A 22,074-nucleotide genomic window follows, 5' to 3' on the forward strand; every position below is an offset into this window, starting at 1 on the left:
TTCAGTCAAAAATTTATTTTATTATTTTGTAAATGACACCACAGAAATGGAAGTTAGCAGTGTCTAAATAATAGCACTTGTAATATTTTTTAAGCTATAGGTAAATATGCAAGTTTGTCACCTGGGACCTAAAATATAATCCAACTTTTAAATGTAAAAGAAAACGTATTTACTGGTCCTTCTTATGTTCATATGAATTAAAAGAACATGATTATGTTGTCTTTGTTTTTCAGTCGCAGTCATCGTCTAATATCAAAAAAGCAACCTCCAAAACTGGGTGAGTCAGATTTGCTTTCTTATGCAGAGCAAGACTTCAACCTCATAAAAAATGGTTATATGGTAAATATAAAAATAACAGTTTCACATTTGAGTAGCAGCTAGTTATGTATAAAAGTGAACAAAGTTTTTAAAAAGTAACTTTGATCAATAAAAACTGGTAAATAAACCACTAATTATTCATTTACTCGTGTTACCATATTATTCTTCAGATATAAGGCAATAATTGCATTCATCAGATGACATTAAAAAACAACAGTTAATATAACTTCTTCTGAAGTTTCCGTCTTCTATCAGGAAAGAAAAACCTTGGCATCTTCTTATTTATTTTCTTCCTCAAGGCTAAAGTCAACAAAATAAAAACCAACATCACATCGGGCTATAGGACCACCATAAACCACCATTTCCAATATGTTTACAAACCGACCTCATCTTATTTTTAGTGATTACAAAGTCAGTAGTACTGTCCACTCAGTTAATAGCATTATAACTTTAAAACACATTCTTAGCTAGCCAGAATAAGCATTTTCACAAAACCGGTCAGTACTAACGTGCCATTTATGTAGAAGTAGTCTGGAAATGGCAATATACTATTAGTAAAATAAATACAGAAAACATAATTTTGCTTATGAGTTATTTATAAAGTTGGTTTAAAAACTGAATAAGAAAAATTCACTACCTTTCATGCAAACACGTTTGCAGTCCTTCATGCTAACAAAGTTATTGTCATTCCCTCCACAGCCAGTATAGGTGAAGGCCTGGCAGGCATTGTGTCTTGGATTAAAATGATAGCGAGTCACGTTAGCAGAGCATAGTCCCTCATCTCTCGGACTGTAGCAATAGGACGGACCTTTATGCAAAAGACAATAAAATTAGAAATACAGTGATACCGGAATTAATAAGCTGTGGTGGTTACTAAAGTCACTGGAGAAAATATAATCCCATGGAAGCTTCATGCTGAATCCAAAGTACCATTTTAAATCATTTAAAAAGTGTGCCTCAGAATTTAAGAAAGCTTTACATGGTGTATTTTGTTAATTCTATCTTTTGATAAACTGAACAGAATTTCTTCTGAAGCTATGTCCTTATATCATTTGATTGTGTAAAACAAACCCCAAAAACAGATATGATCAGGTAAAAATGGGATGCATTTCAAATGATAATATATGACATGTTTTGTAAACTTTCTTGTGTTGGTAGTTTTATTTTCAATGTGTTTATCAGTTCTCCTTCCATTATTAATCATGAATACATGTATCTAATTCCCAGGTAGCCACTAGAACATTTACATTTACACAAACAATTTAAGAAAACATCAGCAACAACCATCTCCTCATTAATTCAAGAGTTTGCATATTCAACACAGTATTATAACTATAGAGATTTATCAAAGTCTCTGCCAACGCAAATTTTCCGTGGTTGAATTTATTTATCAACGTGTATGTATCTCTGTTGTGCCTCAGGAAAATGCCTGTATTGTCTCTCTCTACAAATATTAAATGCTGCCAGAGTAACCCATTATTTAAGGGACTGTGTGTGGGCGTAGGGGACTGTAGATAAGAAATGGGGAGGAGAGAAAAGAGGGATAGAGATCTCTTTATGCTCCACAATTTGCAATTTCTAAAGGATACAGAAATGTAACCAAAAACTTTAGAAAGAAATTTTCAAGTTTCACCATCTTAAGTCTGTGTACATTCTACTATTTTGTGCATACAATTGAGTCCATGCAAACCTGAGGTCATGGCATGCATTAATGAATACTTACTGTAATTTTATGTGTAAATCAAAGAGATGAGAAATAGTTTTAAAGAAACAATGCAGAGGAGGAAGCACAAACTTGAATCATGGCTTTGTTGCTTTGCAGGCCTGAGAATGTGGCAAGTTATTAACTTCTCCCAGCTTGTACTTTTATAGGTAAAATGGCAATAATAATACTCCCTCAGAGGGCAATAGTGTGAAGACTGATATCATATTATATATGAAATTGCCACAACGCAAACCATGTGAATTTCACATTGAATTGAGTTTTTCGCCCTAAAGTCTTAATAAAGAAATGAAATAGAAACATCATCAAAATATTATTTACGTTTCCTTGGTACACAGAAGTCCCTGCAAGTAGCTTCATCCGGGAACTGGTTCCCACTTCGGTGGCACCCACCAGACGTGAATTTTTCACATGTCATGGAACTCAGATTGAAGAAGTAGTCTCCTCGGGACTCCCCACAATGCCCCTCACTGACTTCCAAACGGCAGATTTTGGGAACTTCTAGGAAAAGGAGGACAAAAAGCAGTTCAAAAATTAGCCTTCTCAGTATTACTTTCCAAATTTTACTCTATTTTCAGAAACAACTGGGTGGGGGAATGACACCATATTTAGTGCTGGGATAGTAAATCCCCCAAAGGCTATCCATTCTAGGAAGCAGTTATTTAGCTTTTTTGTTTTTTTAACCTAAGTGTCTCCAGACCTGACTGAGCTGTGATCTTCCGAATTCAGTAGGAAGACCGTTCTCTCAGAGAACACACGAAGTTAAGTAAGTTATCCACAGGAATATGCACTTCCCCTGGCTCCGTTCATTGAACGGCAAAGCCCCATGTTCTGTTGTTAACAGGCCTTCACAGGAAGAATAAACATAATCAAAATAGGAAACAGTATCTCGAACCTCCACTATATCCTTTTATGCTCACACAGACATGTTTGGCTATGAGGAGACAAAAGCAAGGTTATCATTAGCTAAATCACAGTTAAATAATAAAACCCACTAAATGTATTTCAGATCGATGGGTAATTGACAGGAGGAAATGGTGTTCTCAAGGAGGCGTAGAAACTATAGGCGTAGAACTAATGACAAATCCAGAAAAGCACGCAGGCTGCACCTCATACATTGCACCCTGGCGTTATTTTGCCCTAAGGTGGCATCTTGCCCTGAGTCTGCGCAGGCACGGAATTATGATCCATGCCAATGAGGAGACAGACAGCGCGTCGCAAACTTGTGATGACTTCAAAGCAGCGAGCCCTGCTCAGTCTTGGAGAGCGTTCGGGCTCACCCTCAGACAATGGGACCTGGAGAGCTCGCTGCTCCTGCTGGCTGTGCATGCCGCAACTTACTCTCTATCCGCCAGCAAGCTTCCTCGCAGGCCTCCCGGGTTTCGAAGTTGTTGGCGTTGCCCTCGCAGCCCCCGTACATGAACTGGCGGCAGCTCTGAGTGTACCTGCTGTAGTAAAAATTGGGGATCTGGGCGCGGCAGGGCCCCACCTCCGGGGGCAGGAGGCAGATCTCCGCGTTGTTTCCTACGGGAGGGACAGAGAGTCGGGAGAGGGAAGATCAGCCACTTTCCCGGGGAGGAGAGGTTTCCCCGGCGCAGAGGGGCCTCTGCGGAGAGAGAAAGTACAAACCGGGGCGGCTGGGACCTGGGCAAAGTAGGGGAGCGAGCCGGTGGGGGGCACCCTTGCCACGGCAGCTGGGCCCGGAGGAAGCCAGAGGGATGAGGGGGTCCTGGATGGGGCGATACCTAGGGGATCCTGAGCAGCTGTTCCCATCAGGAGCAGGGGCAGAAGCAACAGCCCGAGGGTCCAAAGAGGATCCATGGTATCCAAGTTCGCGGGAGGAAGATCCCCAGAGTGCCCGGCAGGAGAAGGGCGCGCAGCGTGCCGCTCGGAGGAGGCCTGTGTGCCGGGCGGTGGGTGTGGGCTTTATGTAGGGGTGAGTGTCCTCCCGACCCCGGACGGGGCGGGGCGTGCCTGTGGGGAGCCCGGCGGGGCGGCTGATTCACGCCCGCAGGCGGTGATCCTGGCACTGGAGGGTGTGTGCTGGGAGAGGAATTCCCCGCCAAGTTGAACCTGTCTCCCCAACTTTCTCTGGCGTCCAGCGGGAGTGACCACATGGGGCATTCTGTGTCAGTGATGGGAAATGGACAACGTAGAGGGAAGTAATTAATCAGGTTCCAGCTTGTAGCATCTCCCTGAAGACTGAATCTATCCTTTGAAAGCATGAAGTCCACTTATTTCAAAGGCAGGGAGAAAGTGTGAAATTCATTGGGCCGAGGCTCATGATAATATACCCTTTAGTTTAGAAATTGAAGTATATGTGTATTTACATTTATACGGGTATACATACATACACTTTTCAATCGAGGTCCACATGACATTTAATAAAAGGCTCATCATATATCTTAAGTGTAGTTTCAAGAATTTTTCATAACTATGTATACCTTTGTAATCACCACTCTAATCAAGAATTAGAACATTCCCAACACCCCGGAAAATTCAATCGTACCGTTTTCCAGACAATCCTTCCATCCTCAGGCCAGAGGCAGCCACTCCTCTGATCACCATAGAGTGGTATTGCCTGTTCTTGAATCTCATGCAAATAAAACCATAAAGCAAGTACTATTTTGTACTTCATTTGCCCCGCTGCTTTTTTTTTTCTTTGAGACACATCCATTTGCTGTGTAGTTTGGTTCCTTTTAAATGCTGAGGAGCCTTCCGATTAATGAATATTCCACAAATATCCTGTTATTGGACATTAGTGTTGTTTCTAGTTTGGGATTATTATGCGTAAAGCTGCTTAGTGTGTACATACAGCTTGTATTACTCTTGGGTAAAATATTTAGAAATATTAGAAACTGCCAAATCGTTTTCCAAAAATGATAAGACCATTTTACACCCCCATCAAGCACGTGTAGGAGTTGTAGCTATGTTTTTTTGAGCAGGACAGATCAGTCCCTTCTCACACAGTGTCAGTACATGTGTTAAAGTTCATTACTATTCCTTTGGCATTTTGGCCTGAGTCTAACTTTGTTTTAATCCTCACCCAAGGATATTGGTGAGAGAGAGAGAGAGAGAGAGAGAGAGAGAGAGAGAGGCACGAAACATGAATCGTTTGCCTCCTATACACACCCTGAACAGAGATCCGACTGCAACCCTTTTGGTGTAGGGGACTATGTTTCAACCAACTGAGCCACCAGACTGGGGGAGTCTAACTTTTTATTTATACAAAACAAATGATCTACTCTGGTATTTTACATGAAATATTAAAGATATTTTGGAGGCTATTTTAAAGAGTTCTCTTGACGAACGTGACTTCCCTTCCTCCTCCTTTTCTTCTTGTTCCATTCAATATTCTCAATTCCTGGCTTCTGAGGATATGGAAGCAAATTTACAGGATTTCTCATCCAAATTTCTGAGAATCCCTATGCTCACAGTAGTTAATAGTCTGGCTATTTTGCACATCATAGCCTCTTGTGCTAGTTTTCAGTTATTCTGACATCATGGCATAGAGTCATATTCCTAAGGAAAACCAGCCTGTCTGGAAATACTCAATGTCCTTTATGCTGTCAGTTACCAGATATGTATAGTTAAGAATGACAGAAATGCAAGGATAGATGTTTAACAACCAGCTTTCCAGGAAGAAGAATGGAGCTGGTTTGCATAGTTTATTGATTTCCATGTTGCAAATGCCCCCACTATGACCAATTTCAACCCTCAGTTTGTCAGAGCCAGTGTAAGCTGGCTCTTAGCACACCAATGAATGAGACAGCCAGCTGGTTTTAGAAAGACACATTCATAAGAGAATCAGATTAGAACCTCCCAGTACCTCCCAAATATTACCAGGGGAGGGAAATTTTTACCAAACATTTCATCGGAATCATGTTCAGGAGAAAAGTTAATTCCACTTCAGATTTACCTATTTCCATTCTTCTGAATATGATTAAATGTATCTTCCAAATGGATTACAATTAATTGGACTGATTTGGAGTCAAACTTGTCATTCAGCATTGACTATTATCCCTTCTGTTGTTTGTTCTCCGCTGCTGGCATTTTTCGATCATTTTTTGCTTCATATAAAAAGAGGAATCTTTTGAATTAGGACATAATATTTTGGGAAATTGCATGATGTGTCCAAGAAGACCTGGATTTTTATCCCTTGCTCCTTTGGACCAGTTATATAAACTCTCTAAGGCTCAGTTTCCTTATTTGTAAAATGGATAGAATAACTGTGCCTTAGGAGTGTGTTTTGAAGATTAAAGGGAAAGTGCCTACACGCTCTGAGAGATGTGCTTCAGCTCCTCACACACAGGTGCATAATCTACCCCGATCCTCTCATGGCCCAGTTCCTATTGTGCCTTGGCATCAACCACATTCAGGGAACAGAGCCATAGGAACCGTTCTTGTAGGACTGAAATCTGTGACTTGGCTCATATCAGCTCTTCTCTTTGGCTGAGGTCAGAGACCACCTCTCTGCCTAGAAGGAATCACACAATCAGACCTCACTCTGTGATGGTCTCTTCTGGAGAAATGAGTTTCAGGGTCTCTCAGCCAGAGCAGAGTACTCAGTCTACTCAGGCCTGCTGTGTAAACACATGGAGGGGAAAGGGAAGGGACGGGAAGAGGCCAAATCCAGGCTTTTCACCACCGCTCTGTGGTGCAGAGTCTGTGTCTGAAACCTATGTCCAGAGATAGTCAAAGAAATGTTAGTTTCCTTCCCTTGTTCTGTGCCAAATAGGGTGCATCTTTAACACCTCTGTGAGTACAGAGCAAGGACAGGGAAGAAGGAGCATTGAACAAGCAGGGTCGTTAGAAATTTGAGATCATCAAGCCAGGTAATCAGAAAGGAAATTGGTCCTCTTATTGTGAATCACTTGAGTACTTTCATGTCCATGAAAAAAAAAAAAAGTCTTCCAATGTAAAGGAGAATCTAAACTTCCTGGAACTACTTTAAATTACTGAATTTATCCCTGTGACCACCACAATCAGCTTCCACAGGGATGTCATTGTACTTCTATCCCCTTAAACCAGTGTCTAAGCCAAAGGTTACGACATAGCTGAGGAGAGCAATTCCTTTACCCAAAGTCAACAGGAAATGCAAAGCTGGAGTGGACTGGGAAGAACAGTCACCCAGATTGATTTGTCATTGCAATACCAAGTGACAGCTTGGGTGACTGCAGCTAAACACAGAGGCTCAAAATAGTTTGGAGTTCTGCAAAATAAGGCCTGGAGTTCTTACAATTAGAATGCCGAATGGAACTATAAATAAGGTCTGTTCCAGTATTTCCATTTTACAGAATTACAAAATTGAGACCTGGCAAGATAAAAAGGCTGATGGTGTTTGCTTCCCTTAGTTGTTGGCAAGCTGAGACGAGAACCCAAATTCTTGAAACTCGGGCCTATATTCTGTTTAACAGCCCAGACCTGGGCTCTACTCTACCAAGACGTTAGGGTAGAATAACAAAAACAGAATTAAAACACACAAACACTACAGTGAGTTCAGGAGCACCTTTCAGATCCCTGCCCCTGTTCTCTTTCCCCAACTTCTCCCGGGCCCCACAACAAATGGATATAAAGTTGATTTCGAACACATTTACTCCCAAGTCTTTGGCTTGATGTTCTATCCTCTGAGAACCTCCCAGGCTTGGGAGATAACTATAAATTCAAGGAAAGGATTGAGGCACATGATCTTCCTCTCTGTCAGACACCTTAGAGAGGTTGGCATGTCTAGCCCATGAGTGAAGGAGGAGAATTCATTGAGCCCAGTGACTTGGGGATCCATATTATAAAAAATAGTTACTTAAAGAGTTGCACTGGTAACTCCTTAAAAAAAGTTCTTGCTGCCTGTTAGTTTAAGCCTTGTCAAAATAAAGTCTGAAGTGAGTCCAGCTGGCACCAACGAGGAGTTTACACATCTGCTAAGAAATCCAGTTAATCTTTTCTAAGAGATTAGGGGTCAGGAGGATTTTGTTAAAGTTTAGGCAACTGCTTCACCAATGAGGCATTTTTCTAGCAAGTTGGGCGTGTAGGAAATGTTTATCCAGTATGCCCTCTGTCTGACTCAGAGCACATATGTGAGTGTTATTATATAAATTGGTGCCATGTGAAAGGAGGAGACATTCCCTATGCTTAATTTTATTAGGCTCATTCTCCCTAGAAAGAACGAGATCCTGGAGTGTATAATGTGTCTCCTACCACGGTCATCCTTTCATTCACCTATTTAAAAAAGAAGCAAATTAAATATTTTAAAAGTCCCAAACTTTGTGCTAGGTATTTGGAGTGAATAAATACATTAGGAATCTCATAACATAATAAAGTAGACTGATGAACATGATATAACCTAGTGTTCTTAGCGCACCATTAAAAATATGGGTCAGGTCCTATGGGACCACAGAAGAGGAAATAAATAAAATTAAGCAAGAGCTCGATTCAAAATAAAAGCCAATTTACACAAACATATCTAACATTCCATCTTCAATACTTATGGGACACAGAGACTCATTCCTTCATCAGCTAGTTGCTTTGGTTGGTTCTTTTAGGAGCTGTGGTTCTAGCAAAGCATTGTCTTCTACAGGAGGGCAGAATCTCTGAAACCCCTTTCTCTTCTTGCTAGGTGTATGCTTCCTCAAATGTCATGCTTACTTAGGATGCTGGCCATCTTTTCTCTCGCCCAGATTATTGTATATTTAACTATGTAGGACATCCAGAAGGTTGGGCTACATTTTGGACTATTTAATCCAAGACCTTCCCTGCACAGTGCAACCTCACCACTTACCCAGAATTCTAGCCTGGGTTACCAGTCCACAGGAGATTGGCATGACAAGAATGGAGAAAGGAAGAGAAATGTTCCGTTCCCCTAATTCCTGTATACCATGGAGGACCTCTATAGCAGTAACTATAATGATGGATATAATGTTTTTTGAGAGTTTGCATTCTACTTTGTATGTGTTAGTTCATTAAATCCCCTGGAGTAACCACTTAAGGAAGATCTTTAGTCTCCCCACTCTCCTAATAAGAAAGCTGAAGTTCTAGATTGATAGGGGACTTGGCCAAAGTTATGCAGCTAGCACAGTCCATCGGAATCAGGATTCCCTGGTCTCACTCTGCACACATCTTTTTTGTCTACATTAGTGGGGACCAAATTCAAGTTTATCATATATAACATATTCTCATAACCCTAGTTCAGTTCCTGGACAGCTCTATCTCAGAAATCTTTCTCACTCAAACATAACATTTATCATTGAGAACAAATAGGTAGCTACAATTTAAATATGTTGTTATAAAGCTCTCAGAGAGACATCTGCCAAAGTTGATAATCAGATTAGAGGATTGAGAGAGTTAAAGACTAAAGTCTTTATTTTCAGGGTTATATTTAGCAGAAAGTAATGGACCTTGACCTTTCCAAGTATAAAGCCACCCTTTCTTGTAAAAATACTGTCATTTTTTTATACTCTATCCCAAATCCCATGTTAGTTATACATTACTTACTAAAGAGGCCTAAGCCCGCCAAATGTTCATTTCTTATAGCTTCATGTGGAACAGCTTTATATCTTAAATCACATGAGAGGGTCAGCCTGCCTTTTGGAAGAGGCAGTCACTGCAGTTTAAAAGGGGCATACATATCCTAGGACTCTCGCTATTTTTTCCCCTTATTGACTTTTAGTGGGGAGGAGGGGAAATAGAGTTGAACTGAAAGGTCTGCATTAGAAGAGAGTTGAGTCCACTATTTTATTTTTCTTCTTAGCCCCTATCACAATCTGAGACAAGGTAGGTTTTATTCTTTTATCTTGTTCATTGTTTTGTTTTCCTCCTTATAATGTAAGTTGTAAGTTCTTTCCTCTGCTTTACCCTTAATCATCTATATAGAATGGTGTCTAGCACATAACAGTACTTTAAGAAATAAGAAATAAGGAAATTTATACCCACATTATTACAAGTTTATTATACATGACACAGTCGACTTGTATCTGAAAAAATGTGTCAAAGTGAATGTTTGTAACTGAAAATACTTAAAGTATACTGGCAACATTTCTATTTCAAAGAATCTATGATTGCTCTCTGTATAAAACAAAGGATTTCAAAAACTAATTTTAATAATTTTCCCATAATATAGCCCTTAAAAATTAAATATTTGTCCAGTTTTCTTCAAAATGTGCTAATCTATAAAGTATAAAAAAGAAAGCAGGTAGTCTTTGAACTTCACACTAGCCTGTTTTAGTTGTAAAATAAATTAGCAAGAAACCTAATGGAAACTCTTAAAAATGCTGGTGAGACACTTAGGCTACCAACATCCCCTCACCCACATCCACAAAAACCAGTGAAAACCATAAACTACCTAAAATATTTTCAAAAGTCCCTCTAGGGGGCAATATTGCCCCCATTGAGAACCACTGTCTCAAGGATAGAGTAGGACTGTGAGATATGTCCTTCCCCTCCTCTTCTATTAGTACTTAGCTCTTCTAATGGTAGGATGGAGGAAGATGTAAAAGGCAAATGCCTTCTATTTAATGGGGGTTGTTTCTCCTCTGGGTTAGCTTAGCTACTACCTTAGTTGTTGATCTATATGTTTTCAGTCTTCTCCTTATATTCTGATAAAGATGGGGTTAGGTGCTTGGTAAGAGGGCTAGCAATCTGATCTAGCCCCACTTAGGACTTCCATGGAGAGGTAGCCCTACCTGAAAGCATAGAATATAAGCAGCCCAGGCAGCAGGGTAGGAATGGGAAAGGGTGAGTAGTAAACTCTGCTTGTTGCTCTATGTAATTGTGGAGTATAAAAAGACAAGTCTCTTTTATGCTAGTCGAAAAAGGGTAACTGAGAGAAGTGTGCTGGAGTAGAAAACACATCAGGCCAGAATACAAATACCTAAGTAATAGCGCCAGCTCTATTGCCACCCATTGTATGATTTTGGATATTTTAATTCTCTAGACAACCTTTGACTCATCTGGAAAATTGGATAGAGATTAAATTAGAGGATGTTATATCTGAATTCTTTAAACCCTTGAACTTAATACAACTCTGGGCCGTTGGGCTCTCCTTATAGACAGTATACACTACTTTTATCTGTGTGTCTGGGTGTCCTTGAGAAAGGTAAGACTTTTGCTCCTCACTCTTTAAATTTACAGAACAATAGGCAGTAGTAAGTACATAAAAGTTATGAAAGATATGCGTGCTCTTGTAAAGGCCCTTATTATCCAGTGTCTTAGATGTCTTAGAAGCAGAACCAAGATGGACCCTTGTCCAAGTGATTCATGGAGGGTGAGCTCTCAGGAGAAACATCTGAAGGAAGGAGGAAAGCAGGATGAAGCAGTAACAGTTAGGCAAATGTGGGGTTTCTAGCTTCATCCTGAACCCATGGGTCTCAGTTACACCAAGATTCTTCAGCCCAGAGTCAGGTGGTCTGGGCTATGAGAACCTCACTTCAGCCAGACATTTACGACCGGTCACCTACAGGGGCCAGTAGTATCCCAGGCATCACCTGTTGAAGTGGTTCCCATAAGCCAAGGACAAACCTACGCAGAAGGTTTTCCCTTGGCGGTCAAAACCCACAGCTGTTGGAAAGATGATGAATACCCACTCCAGAAAGGAGAATCTGGGTAGGGCACCAAGAGTATCTACCAGGTCTGGTATTAAAGGAGCCACATCATGTCCTCATGCTCTCCTTTAAGAGCACTTATAATGCCACCTATCAGTAAGTGACGTGAAAGACAGCACAGTCTGAATAAAAATTGGGCCACAGAGACGAAAGAGAAAAAAATGGAGATTATAAGCATGATGTCATTGGCTCTAATGAAATATCTTCCAGGCAATTTCATATAGATACCACCAAGCTACTGTGCCATCTTTCCCATGGCCCACAGATCTAATGAAGGAGAAGAGATTACTGAGAGCGCAAAAGAAAGAGTCTCTTCTTTTATGATGATATCAGCAGATCAAACTCACTAGGCCCCCTATATCTTGCCACATTTGCTCATCATTGCTGTCCAAATCTTTGAGACGGTTACATACAAATTCCAAGTATTCTAATGCTTTGAAGTAATGTGCTCATTATTTTTCAGTAACCAAGTTGTTTGTTCACTTTATTTCCATTTTATCCGTGCCTATTTCAATCCCATACTTATAAAGAATTTGTAATGACACTTTTTTATGGTTCTCTGTTAATACCAGATTAAATACTCTAGTGATTTAAGGGATTAATGGGCAGTCCTCAAAATGACCTTAAACAAACTTAAATGGCATAAATCATATAGTGGAGGGCTTTGGAGCTGGAGATGAGGGTAGGAAATCCAAATTTTGACACTGTGGGGGGAAAAAGAAAAAAAAACACAAGGAAAAGAAGGAGGATCTTTGGGTATTTAAGATTACCTACTGACTACACTGACCGCCCCTCACAAACCTACTAGCAGGTGTTTAGAGTCTAGTGCTTGGTTTAATCATATTAGTGAAGATTAAAAAGAAGCTTTAAAATCCCAAGACTGGTGTTCAGTGCTAGGATTGTTTGGAGAGCATTCGTGAGAAATCAATTATCAAACACACAGGGAAAGAGAGAGTTCACTCAGCAAGTTAAGAGCTGAGGGAAGGGTTGGCTAACATTGACTTGAAGCAAGTTCCACAATCCAGGTGTATGAACTAACTTTCTACCTTTTAGCAAGAAAAGGTTGCCAGCAGTCAATATGGAAGAAATGGCAGAAAAGGAGAGACTGAGGAAGGAAGTTGCGCAGCTCCGCAGAGAAGCGGCACTGGAAAGAATGAAGGTAAGTTGTTTTCTTTTGAATTATATTTTCAACTAGAGATACTGTAGGATTGGCCAGATTAGAAACCACTGAAAGAGTACAGAATTTGCTACCCCCAAATATGCCTCTTTGGTATAAGGATTACTTTAGTCTGATTATTGTTGAGAAACAGCAGACACAGGAGAAGCTCTGAAAGCGCAGCAGAAGTTGCCCTTTGGTAAGAGATTTTGACATTTATAAGGGAAATCTCCATGTGTGAGGGTGTCTCCTCTCTGTACCTGGAAGAGGAGGGTGACTAAATCTCTAGAAACTATTATTAAGGGAGGTAAGGACTTCAATCTGTACAATCTTATCCTAGTTTGCTGTGCTTTGCCTGGGAACCTCTCATAAAAGGTCCTCAGTCCCACCCTCCCACCCATCTTCTATCTTCAGATGGAGGTGGTATATAAGGAGCTGCCTTGGGCCATTTTGGGGAATTACTCAATTTTCCTGAGTATCCCCATGTATACAGAAGGTATACATGTTATTAAACTTCTGTTTGTTTTTTTCCTATTAATCTGCTTTTTAAAAATTTATTACAAGGGCTTCTGAGCCAAGAACCTAGAAAGGTAGGGGGAAAATTATTTTTCCGGCCCCACACCATTCACTGGAGAGGTGCAATGGAGTTAAAAATAAATTGTGCAGGTAAAAATTTATCAGAGATTAAGAAAATGAATAATCACAATTATTTCTTGATTTAGGTTTAAATCAAAGAATTGGCAAACTATTTTCCATGACCCAAATCCAGATGTTGCCTCTTTTTGCATGACCACTAAGTTAAAAATGCTTTTACTTTTTTATAGTTGTTAAAGAAAAGAAAAGAAAAGAAAAGAACGAATATGAGACAGTGACCATATTTTAGCTAAGCAATAAAATAAAGTAATGCATATTGGCCTTTTGGCCTTTTGCTTTTATCTTTCTAAATTGAGAAGCTTTTCTTTATTTGATGCAAATCTTTGATATTGTTCAAATACTCTTAACCAAGAAGTCATCACCCCTAGTATTCTCATAGCCAGTAATGAATGAGTACATTCTATTCCTTCTTTAGAAGCATAAATTAGTTCAAGCACAAGAACTCATAGTTCCTCCCAAAAACATCTGACAAGTCTTGGAAATGGTTATCAGGAATTCTCTGCCATTAAAGGAGAATAAATGGCAAAGGCATAAAAGTTCCCATGGAGTTTAGAAAATGTAGATATGTATTTTAGATTTGCTCATTTTAGGAAAATTAGTATAAACAAAAGCTCCTTCACAAGTGTAGCGATAAAAGTATATTTTTATATATTTTTTAAAAACTCATTTTATGAGGCCAAAGTGAAAAAAGGAATGTATTATATTTAAACTGTGCTCAATACTCTTACTCCCAATAAAAATAAGAATTTTGGCTTTTTTGATGTTTACAATTGTCTCACACTCCCTGTTGTCCTTCCCATAGAGGCAAAACATATTTTGTTAGAAAGATAAAATTAAATCTATACACAGCAGAAAAGCTTGGAGCATAACCAAAGAGTTCAAATCGTTACCTTTATAATTTCAGGAATATAAAATAAAATTTTGGAGAAAAGGAGAGTTATTTTTTTCTTCTTTACTTAAAACATCCAAAAGGTGTTTGTTATTTATATATTCAGGATTGTGGTTTTGTAGGCAATTTGGCTGTCTTCATGTTTATTATTCACTTGTGGCAAGTTCACCAAGGAATTTTTACTTGTAGTAAACAGTGCATACATCACCATCTGTCGGGTTTTGGGTTCCTTTTTCTGTTCTTTAACATCTTCTTACTCTTAGAAGTCAAACTAATTTAATCTGAGACTGCCGAACACACACACACACACACACACACACACACACAACGGAACCTCCAGGTCCTGAACCCAACACTCTGACAGAGGGTGACATAGTGTCATTACAGGATGGCTAAGTGGATGGGCTCTGGAGCCATATCTCTGGTTCAGATTCTGACTCCACGGCTTACTCCCTGTGTAACACTCACCTAAGTTATCTAACTTACCCGTGCCTCTGTTTCTTCTTCTGTAAAATGGGCCTAGTGACAATATCTAATGCAGAGGGCAATTGGGAGGAATAAGTGGGATAATATATACAAAATTCTTAGTGCAATGCCTAGTATATGGCAAGTACTTTCTACCACTATTATTTTTTTAATTGCTATTAATATCTGTGAACCAGACTGGTCCATAATATGCCTCGACCTATTTTGTTGTCAGGGCTGCAGTATGGTCAGCCAGCCACCTCTGCATCCAGTTCCTAAAGCTGAGAGATTTGCAATGATTATAAGTCAGTGCAATAGGCAGACTAAAGATAATCTTTGGAGTGATGGCTAAAAATAGCTACCATTTTACTGAGCATCTTCGTATGCCAAGCACTTAATGCAGCTAGTGTTGCTCTTGCTATTTCATAGAGGAAGTAACTTAACTTGAACTAAGATACATAGTTGGTCAGAAGGCAGAGCCAAAATTTAAACCTGGAGTGGCCTGAATCCATTGTGAATGCTTTCCACATACCATGTAACCCTGAATTAAGCCATATGCGCTGATAAGAAGCCTCGCTGAAATAATTTTAAACACATACATCCACATAGAGATCCTAGCCAGACGCTGTCAAAGTCCTGCATTAGGACAGCAACTTAAACCTCTGTTCCTGACTTCTGGTTGGAGCCAATGGGCTGGTGTTAGGAGGAGAGGAAAAGAAAAGTGAATTTAAATCTCAATTTTGAATTTTTGAGGAAAAAAACCAAAGTGAACCTAAATGACTGTATATTGCAAAAGTGTTTACAAACTTCACGTTTCATTCTATGAAGGAGCCACATAACTGATGCCTTGCCCCAGTTAGAAATGATTTGTTCTGCGATGTAAATAATGAGTTTGCAGAGTTGTAATCTTACGACTAATGTTGCTTGGAATCTGTGTCCAAAATTGGCATAAAGATTTTATTTAAAAAAACAAAAACAAAATTGGTTACATGACTTATGAAATGACCACTTAATGGACTGCCAAAAATGAAATTTTTGTGTTAAGGTCTTGAATGATATATTAAGTGAAAACAAAGCAAGTTGAAAGTTAAACAAATGAATACCTTGTTCCCATATGTACCTATCAATGTACACACACACACACACACACACACACACACACACACACTTATATTACATATGTATAAAACATTGCCTCTCCCTAAAAGATATGATAAATGGTACATTAGCAGGCTCTGGCTGTGTCCGTTAAGGTCCTAAAGTCTGTATCTTCATAATGGTGCAGAGGAATGAGGAGCAAGTTTATAAATGAAACAACTTATTCAGTTCAGCGAATATTTATTTACTGAGCACCAACTAAATGTAGGCTCTGCTCGACATGCCTGGGATCCATGTGAACAAATCAGCCAAAGGTGCCCGATCCGTTGGAGTTCACCTTCAGGTACATTGTCATGATCAATCACTGTAGATAGGATTAAAATGAAATTATCTGTGTATACTTCTGAGATTCCAGCAGGGGTGATAAGCCTGGAATTTAACAATTATTCATTCCCTCCCACTTTTACAGGTCACATTTTTGGAATGAGGAAAAATATTTCATTAATATTCCCTCTGGTGACATTCTTGACTTGTGTTGCCAGCTGTGTTCTGATCTCTGTGTCTGCTGGGAGCCCTTAGCTGGAGTGTGGCCAGCTGTTTATTCTCTGCCAGGAGAAATCCAGGAGGGGAGGGGAGGGAGCAGCTATTTCCTCTTCTCTTCTAAAAAGTACATAAGTGTGGACAGAAAGCAGAATCCCATTAGAAAGATAGAACACACAGAAATTAGTGTTGTAAATACATTCCTGGATTCTGCAGTTTTGTATATTAAACCAAATGAGTCATCTCTCTCTGCTTTCCTTTAAGGTATCCCAATGTTGTGAAGACCTGCGGGAGTACGTCCTACAAAATGCTGCCAATGACCCACTGCTGAAGGGTGTCCCAGATGACAAAAACCCCTACAAGGAGATCAAGGGAGGCTGTGTGATTTCATAAAGAAATAAAGATAAAAACCCCTGGAATATCTTGAGCTTTCATGACAACATTCATTTTTCATCCTATGTCATAGTATCATTAAGCATGTGAATGAATTTTAAAATTCATTAATATAAATCTTTAATGAAAATTGGCATGTGATAATGTTAAGTCTATGTTTTAATATGTTTATTTAGCACAGGGTCTAATGCATCATTGACAATAATGTTGACTGACCCCTTTCTTTGACAGTAACTACTGTGATCTATGAATGAGTCTGTATTATGTTGGTTGCCAGCATTTAGTTACTGTTTTATGTTTCTTCACTTCCTTTTCAACACTCATACTATTCCATCTGCAAATTTCATGGTTAGACTTACATATTTTTTCAACCTTTCTCTTGCTTACTGAATTAGGAAGTCTATTCTTTTGATTCATAAGACTGATCTTTGCAGAATGTGTGCTGTGAAGATTTTGGTTGCTGACGGTTTGTTTTCTGTTTCACTTTATCTTTCAACCCAAAGCGAGCAGTGATGGTTTTAACATTAACCTCTTCCTCCATTCTTACCAGTTCTAGTTGTCATCAATGATGTGACTTTCCCCTGGAATGCCAACTGGATCGAGGGTTCAGTGTATGGTCACAGGGCACAGTAGGTGTAACCAGCACCAGAATGAGGATGATGAGAAGCCAGACAGCTCGGGCTCTGGCACTCGACTGCCTAACTGACTTTGGATAAATGACTTAAGCTGTCTGAGTCTCAGTTTCTTCTACTGTAGAATAAGGAAAGAAATGGTGCTATCCCCTTTGTCCTGGGGATTAACTGTGATACTAGGGTGACTATAGCACTTAGCATTTTGCCTGGCATAGAGTAAGACCCACTAGGTGTTAGTTTATTACTGGGAAAGGAACTGGACTACATGCATAGCATCCCCATGATAACTCTCACCAGGCCCATCGATAGAAGGCAAGACGATAGAAAAGTAGCTATCCGCATCCTCCTGCTAGTCGATTTCCTCCTAGCTTCACCTTGAGTCTGCCTACGCCAGACCTCACTACCTTTGCGCTGCTAACGCCTCTGCTTCTGTAACAAGTGGCGAGTATTAATAGATAACTAGATAACTATTTTTGCTGCGAGTATTTCCTTGTTGCGCTCTTACCTTTACAGTGCTATTTTTGTAATAGATTAGAAATGCTAATTATTCTTTTAAAAAGATAAGAATGAGCTATTATTTTTTCTGAAAGAGATCTATTATTGTATGAATATTTAAAATCGCTAGAGCAAAGATGAATATATGGAAGAAAGCCTTATAAATGTCCTCTATTATTATTAACCCTACACACTTCCTGTTGTCAACACACTTAAATATTAAGTAATCCCTCACATGACTCCCCATCTTCCATCTTCTAGAGTTTAGTCCTACGAATCCCTCCACCTGAAATGTTCCTCCGCTCCATCTCATTTCAGCCATTTTGAAATCCTATTTCTCTTCTGACGCTTAATAAAAATTATCTCCTCTGTCCCTCACTCTATTCCAAGAGTAATGTGTATTGTGTATCTCTTAAGTGATTTTACATTATTGTGCTTTCTCTTATAGCTTGTATAGCTGTTTTAATTTCAATAACATATTGTAAATTTCCCAAGCCGGAAGTTCCATTCATCTGTGTAACTGCTAAATCAACTAATAAAGTCTCTAAAATTTAATTGACTTAAGTGTTTAATTTAAGGATAATTCAGAATCTTATTGGCTTACTACTTAAATCAGCAGTAAGGTAAAATTCCTATTGCTTAAAAATACAGATTGTCAGCGGGATTTTGAGTAAGATAAAAATCATAGGAAGGAAGCATAGAGAAAGATGGTCCAGGAAGAAGGAAATGAAATCATGGCTGTCCCATAGCCCACGCAACTACAAGTGGCAGTAAATGATTCTTTTTCCCCCAGAAGTTGTTATTTCAGGGACACGGATTACTAGGTTAAATGGAATGAGGTAAAACTGAAGGAAAACAAAAAATACTTCAGGCATAGCCTTACCATTTGGCTGTTCAACAAAACTACCTGATATCACTAGTGAGAATGGGCAAAGTGACATACTTTCTATATCATTTGAGATATTAGCCCTTTCAGGGTGTTTTGTATACATAGGTAAGTTTTAAAGTTTTAGTAAGAAAAAAATTCACTGTTATTTTCATTTGGATTGATTGATATTAACCACATTTTAAAACAAGGCTAATATCAAACTTCCAAATCTCCTAAAAACATGCGAGGGAAACTGTACACCAAGTAATGAGAATGACCAATTATATGCAATGAAAATTAAAGTCTTGTATGAACATAATTGATGAAAGGAATAATTTTGATACCACGAATTATTAGTTGTTAAGGTAACCGGAGCATCAGACTTCCCAGTGTCTCCATCAGGAAAAAGAATCTTACAGGTCAGTTTATGAAAATGTCCATGTGATAGTTATGATACATTGAACCAAATGTTAAATGAACTAAGAGCGCATGAAATGTATGTTAAATACTTTCCTTAAAGATACCATCATTTTAATGGCCTAAACAATCACCACTTACTTTATAAATTTTAGAGGAGTATAATTTGGGAGGTAACCACATTTATTTACCCTAACAAAACAGACTCAAAGAGAATCTATGTCTTGCAAAGATCACAAGATTAAAAGATCTTCTTTTAACTCAAGTTAGTATAAAATCAACTCTAATATAGCTGCCCTCAAATTTTTCTTATGATTTTCTTTATATGGATTTTTAACAACATACTTAATACATCAGAAAAATAGTCCAAAAATTGTTTTTTTTTTCTTTTTTTACATTCCAAGGTAAATATTTCATGGCCTTTGCTCTTTTATACTCTAAAAGTAAAAATAACCACATGGTTAATATTATTTTTATTAAGCAGATTTCTTTTTTAAAATTTTTATGGAACCAATGATTTTTTTTTAAATTACAGTTGACATACAATATTGTATTAGTCTCAGAGTGATTAGACATTTATATAACTTTCAAAGTGTTCACCTCACTAAGCCTAGTACCCATCTGACACCATGCATAATTATTACAATTTTATTGACTATTTTCCCTATGCTGTACTTTACATCCCTCTGACTGCTTTTTATGACTGGCAGCTTCTTTAAAACATTTGTCAACAGACGGTGGGATAATAAAAGTTTATTTCTGATTACACCTGTCATTTTCACTGCAGAATGGTTTCTACACATATTTTGCACACTAACTTTGATTAGGGGTAACACATAAAGTATATGTAAAATGTTAAAAGTACATTTGGATACAACTGATATGGCTTTTACATTTGTTTATCAAAAAAATTTTTGCTGATAGAATATTTCTACAAGAATACACAAGAAATTACTTGCCATGGTTGCTCTCTGGGAGGTAAATTCCATGCCTAAGGAATAGGGACTACAGACTGTGTGTGTGTGTGTGTGTGTGTGTGTGTGTGTGTGTGTGTGTGTTGAAGCATTTCCATCATTTTACCACTTAAAACCAAACAACAAAACATTTTTCAGAAGATTGTGTGATCATGGGACTTTCCCAATTCATTTTAGTTCAAGCCATTTACTTAAATATATTAGCATATGAATTAATTGATAAGAATAAAACTTTAAAAAAAATAGGCTAATATATATTTCATCTCTAATTTAAGTCTCACAACACTGTGGAAGAAGTTAAAGAACCATTATGGATTTATAAATATTTTTCACTGCGTGCAACTAGGTGATTTCACTGGAAAGAAATTTCCAGACCAAAATAGCTCTATTTTTATGATTTGGAACAGACATACTGACATTCATTTACTTAACCAATTTATTTCATTTGGATGCTGCTGCTTATTTAATTTAGGCCACATTAACTACTTTCACTAACTTATTTAAGCTATTTTTAACCAACCTTTTCAATTTAAACAATGGGGAAACCAAAAAAAAAATGTATGAGTTCTGGAAACATGAGTTTTTGTCTTGGCTCACAGCTCACGAACAAGGAACACTCCATCAGTTGACCTAACTTCTTGAGTCAGGGAGATTCTGGAATGTGTGGTATTTCTAATGCAGAAAAAGAACCTCCTAACGTTTTTCTTCGTGAAAGTGATGTATCAGATGTAGAGACATAAATACAATTAGAAAGGAAACATACCCCAGCTAATTCACCTCTCCCCTGCCCCATCACATATTTTACACATTAAGAAAATCAGAATCAGGGAGGAGGGGTGGGAGTAACCTTTCCAGGGATGGCCAGTGTCAGAGCTGAAACTAGAATCCGGGAGCACTCAGCAAGTAGATCATTGTTTTTTGGACAAAAAAAAACCTTTGCTTACAAAATGAGGAGTGACTATGGCTAAGTCCAAGTTCCCTGAAATAATCCAGTTAATGCCTCCACTCTTAACTTGAATTTGACTCAGTCAGCAGTAGGTCATCCCCGGAGAGAAAGGGAAACATCTGACTGCTTGGGAAGATTTCTCACATTCATTCTAATTTTTTTAAGCAGCACTAACAAGGTTTTCGTTGATAGTCCAAGGGAAAGGTTTTATTGCAGGCAAACATTTTTCACATCCGTCACTTTTCCTGGCTTTACAAAGTGGCAGCTAGATGAATACTGCTTTCCAGAAAGGGGAGAAACCAATACTTTGTGAATCAGGAATTCACAATCCTCGGTGTCAAGTGTCGCCCACACGTTGGCAGATGGAGTGGAAGAAATCTTTTGGGGGAGAACATTAAGATTCTTGCTCTCTCCTCTGGTATCATCCACTTACCGGTCAATCATTACAAAACACTCCCCAACACAAACTCTGCTATCCAGGATGCAGATAATTATTTAATGTCAGAAAATGCCCCTGCAAACTGTAACTAATATCCATACCCTGGTCCCCCTTTGGTCCCCAAATGTGGATCAAAGTCCTTCCCAGTTCCTTAATACACTGGAGGGCCAGACACCAACAGCTGTGGAGGGTGTTTCTGAGGTCACAGCCCAGCTCCATTTCCCATCTGGGACTTCTCTCCGGCGCCCACAGTTCCCCCAATACATGTGTGTGAGTAACTGGGAAAAGTTACGTGCTGTATCTTTTGGAAACTCTCGGAGAAGTGAAGAGCTGTTATTTCCTGCAGGGTAGTGTCCCCCTTTCTTGCTTCATAAACAAAGCCCGGATATGACTTGGGAAAGGGTAAGAAAGAAAAAAAAAGGAACAAAAAGTAAAACGTTTGTTTTTTCCCCAGAGGATAGCGCAACCCCAACC

At 38.8% G+C, this 22,074-nt stretch overlaps 2 protein-coding genes across 2 annotated transcripts; one reads left to right on the forward strand and one right to left on the reverse strand.

The window, feature by feature from the left end:
* Window positions 1–3,979, reverse strand: TFPI2 (tissue factor pathway inhibitor 2). The gene is made up of 5 exons (XM_006084958.3): window positions 3,787–3,979; window positions 3,383–3,565; window positions 2,363–2,542; window positions 956–1,126; window positions 1–618 (listed from the first exon to the last, which is right to left on the reverse strand). The coding sequence occupies exons 1-5, from the start codon at window positions 3,860–3,862 to the stop codon at window positions 536–538; spliced, it is 693 nt and encodes a 230-aa protein (XP_006085020.1). The 5' UTR covers window positions 3,863–3,979; the 3' UTR covers window positions 1–535.
* A 6,659-nt stretch (window positions 3,980–10,638) lies between these two features.
* On the forward strand, window positions 10,639–16,907 carry LOC102432692 (guanine nucleotide-binding protein G(T) subunit gamma-T1-like). Its single transcript, XM_023750790.1, has 3 exons — window positions 10,639–10,655; window positions 12,688–12,793; window positions 16,701–16,907. The coding sequence occupies exons 1-3, from the start codon at window positions 10,639–10,641 to the stop codon at window positions 16,827–16,829; spliced, it is 252 nt and encodes an 83-aa protein (XP_023606558.1). The 3' UTR covers window positions 16,830–16,907.
* The last annotated feature ends 5,167 nt before the right edge of the window (window positions 16,908–22,074 follow it).

The sequence above is a fragment of the Myotis lucifugus genome, unplaced genomic scaffold (assembly GCF_000147115.1).
Source record: "Myotis lucifugus unplaced genomic scaffold, Myoluc2.0 scaffold_15, whole genome shotgun sequence".
Taxonomy (NCBI): domain Eukaryota; kingdom Metazoa; phylum Chordata; class Mammalia; order Chiroptera; family Vespertilionidae; genus Myotis; species Myotis lucifugus.